Source organism: Otolemur garnettii, unplaced genomic scaffold (assembly GCF_000181295.1).
Source record: "Otolemur garnettii isolate 467f Iridium unplaced genomic scaffold, OtoGar3 scaffold00275, whole genome shotgun sequence".
Lineage (NCBI taxonomy): Eukaryota > Metazoa > Chordata > Mammalia > Primates > Galagidae > Otolemur > Otolemur garnettii.
In genome coordinates, this window is record NW_003852670.1 from 470,180 (window position 1) to 473,236 (window position 3,057).

The 3,057-nt window shown below is 45.6% G+C and overlaps 1 protein-coding gene across 1 annotated transcript in view; it reads right to left on the reverse strand.

Annotated features, from left to right (window-relative positions):
* Positions 1-1,039: 1,039 nt before the first annotated feature.
* The window catches only part of MMRN2 (multimerin 2), a 19,916-nt gene continuing 17,898 nt past the window's right edge, over positions 1,040-3,057 (reverse strand). Inside the window, exon 7 of the mRNA XM_003803016.3 lies at positions 1,040-2,351. Within this exon, the coding sequence (XP_003803064.1) occupies positions 1,969-2,351 (383 nt within the window). The 3' untranslated portion in view covers positions 1,040-1,968. The remainder of the gene's footprint in view (positions 2,352-3,057) is intronic.

A 3,057-nucleotide genomic window follows, 5' to 3' on the forward strand; every position in this document is an offset into this window, starting at 1 on the left:
ACTCATACAATGCTGTTGGGAGACATTACCACTTTCTTCTATTTACAACCTTCCTATCAAGGAGCACCAACCATATGGAGATTGGACAACATGTACTCTTTATGGCAGGATCAATTCGCTTTGCTTATTGGTGCAGTAAATTCCAAATGAAGTTCTAGATGATAGGACTACATTACCCTAGTGTTTCAACTTAGTCATCCCCAGAGCCTGATTGATAACAGCAAAATTGATCAGGAAGAGGACCCAGCATGGTCTGTCCAGCAACAAGGGTAACAACACCCCACTCCTGGGTTTCCATCTGTGGTCTGGAGTGGCCCAACCCCATCATGCTTTGGATGATTGGTCTTAGCAACTGAGAGCTGCAGTGGGCATGAGCAAGATTCAGACCTGCAGTCAAGATGATAAAATACAAGAATACTTCATGAGAGCTGTTAGACTAACCACACTACAGGTAGAGAAAGTTCAAGAGGTTATAATTTACCCCAAAGTCAAACTCAGTGGCAGAGTGACCTGGCATACTATTCATGTTAACACTAATCTTAGAGCATTGAGTGCTCAAGCTTCATGGTAAAAAACCAAAAACCTCTAAATAATTATTTGAATTAATGACTCCTGGAAAACAGTAGATACTAGTAACCTTGTTAACCCCAAGAACAAGCTCACAGCCAAGTCTAATTTGATTTTATTATGAAGAGCATATTCAATAAATATTGAATACCTACTACTAAGAAAATTACTTTCCAAAACCTACATGACTGCTTTCTCAAGCCTATTTACTTAAGGATCTATAATTTTTTGAAAGCCATACATTGATATTGCAGGAATAATTGCAATTCTGAGCTATACTATTAGCCCAGTATTAACTGTCATTCATTGCCTAGAGTGCAGGCCTCAGTGTTTTATGTAGAATCGGCTGACACTGTGAAGTCAAATATGACCTGAAATAAGGAAAGGCACGTTTACCCCCAAATAATTTTGTCCCATATTTCTACCTACTTGACCAAATATTCTTGTTCTCCAGAAGCAAATGAGGCAGAAGTTTGAAGGGCACTGCTTTATTCCAAACTTGATAATTATTGAGGGAGATTTTCTGGTTTTCCTTCCCTTCCTCCCCCAGCTGCCTTCCTGGTTGGAGATGCTGACAAGAATTAGGATGGTCATAAGATGCTGGAGGGAGGATTAATAAAAAGGTGAAGGCTGTACATATTTTAGCTCATGCTTGGCATGGCTTGGCCTTTACCCTGTGTGAAGCAAAGAGACAAAGTTGTGTTGGGTGGCACCTGTGGCTCAAAGGAGTAGGGCACTGGCCCCATATGCCGGAGGTGGCGGGTTCAAACCCAGCCCCGGCCAAAAACTGCAAAAAGAAAAAAAAAAAAGACAAAGATGTGAAATTACAGATAAATATAAGGAATGACTGAAAATAAAAGGTACTAATCTCCTCTTCCTTAGTTAACCAGTCCCTTGTCTCCAATTCTGACTGATAGAGATCAAAGGGGTAGTGGTCAGAGACTAGTTTCCAATATTGGCCAAAAAATGTCACCTCCACTTTAAACATTCCTTCTGGGAAAGAATGGCTTTTCTAGTGTATGATTAGGGAGAAGAGGCAGCAAGAGAAACATTAAAGTTTTGTATGGAAGTTTCCAACCACAGGAGGAGCAAAACACCAGAGTTGTAGAATTCAGAGAGTAGCAGAGAGGAACCGAGTTGCCTGACTGAGGAGACAGGCCAAGCCAGGTCTGCTCTTCCCAGGACCAGGTCCCGCCAAAGAAGCATTTCAGTCCTTACCACTGAGAAGTAACCAAACTCAGTGCAGCTAGAGAGAGCCCACCTACACTACAGTGTCTTGGCAGAAAGTTCCCAGGGGGGAGCTAGACCAACCCGATGGTCTCCAGTCCATCCCGTGCCAGAGCCCCAGGCCAAGGAGAGCTGGGTGAGTACATGATGTCTGATCAGAGCTAGACCCAAGGTTCAGGTCTTGAACATCAGGAAACCCCCAAATGCAGTGCCTGATGGACTTCTCTTAGTTACTGACCCCTGGGTTAACTCAAACCACACCCTCTCCCCTTTCTGCAGCTCAGCTATGGCAAAGGTGGTTGCCGTGCTTCCACCCTTCTGCCCAGTAGTCCAGACTGGGGTCCGATGGTGACCTCCAAAGACCAGCTGCCCGGTGCCTGGCTCTGGGCCAAATTCAACGCTTACTGCAAAGAGGTAAACACCACGCTCAGGGGCTCGGAAGTAGCCATGTTCAGGGAAGTAGCAGCTTCCAGTGTTGACGTATGTAGTGTTGAACTTCACTGTCTGGAGGGCAGTTGTCCCTTCTGAAAATCCAGCATAGAAGGCCACAGGAGCACCTGAAACATAGGAGGAAAGTATTCAGGGACTTGTCCCTCACTCCCCTGGATGGGAAATTAAACCCTGAGGCCCGCTTTCCTCACCTTATTAGCACTGGAAATAATACACATTTCCTAATATACTTTTTTTTTCTTTGGGACAGTGTCTCACTCCATTGCGCTGGGTAGGATGGTGGTCACAGCTCACAGTAACCTCAAACTCTTGGGCTCAAGCGATCCTCTCGCCTCAGCTTCCTGAGTAGCTGGGACTACAGGTCCCTGCTACCATGCCCAGCTAGTTTTTCAGTTTTTAGTAGAGTCGGGGTCTTGCTTATGCTCAGGCTGGTCTGGAACTCCTGAGCTCAAGCAAGCCACCTGCCTGGCCTCCCAGAATGCTAGGATTACAGGCATGAGCCACCACACCCGGCCCCAACTGACGTACATTTTAATAAAGCGCTTTCTTGTTTGGTCCCTTTCCCAACTTTCTTGAGAGAAAAGTATCCCAGATGGAGAGAACAGAGGCTGAGTGCTTAACCAGCTGCCCAAGGCCACATGGTTTCCAAATAACAGGCTGGGGCAGGAACCCAGGCCTCTGAGTCCTAGACCGCTACAACCTGCTAGGAATCCTGAGATTACCCAGAGGAAATCCTCAAAATAATGATGCTAACAGGCAAGATCACTGGGGAGCAGTGAAGGGTGGTTCCTATTGGATAGAGGAAGAAGGAAA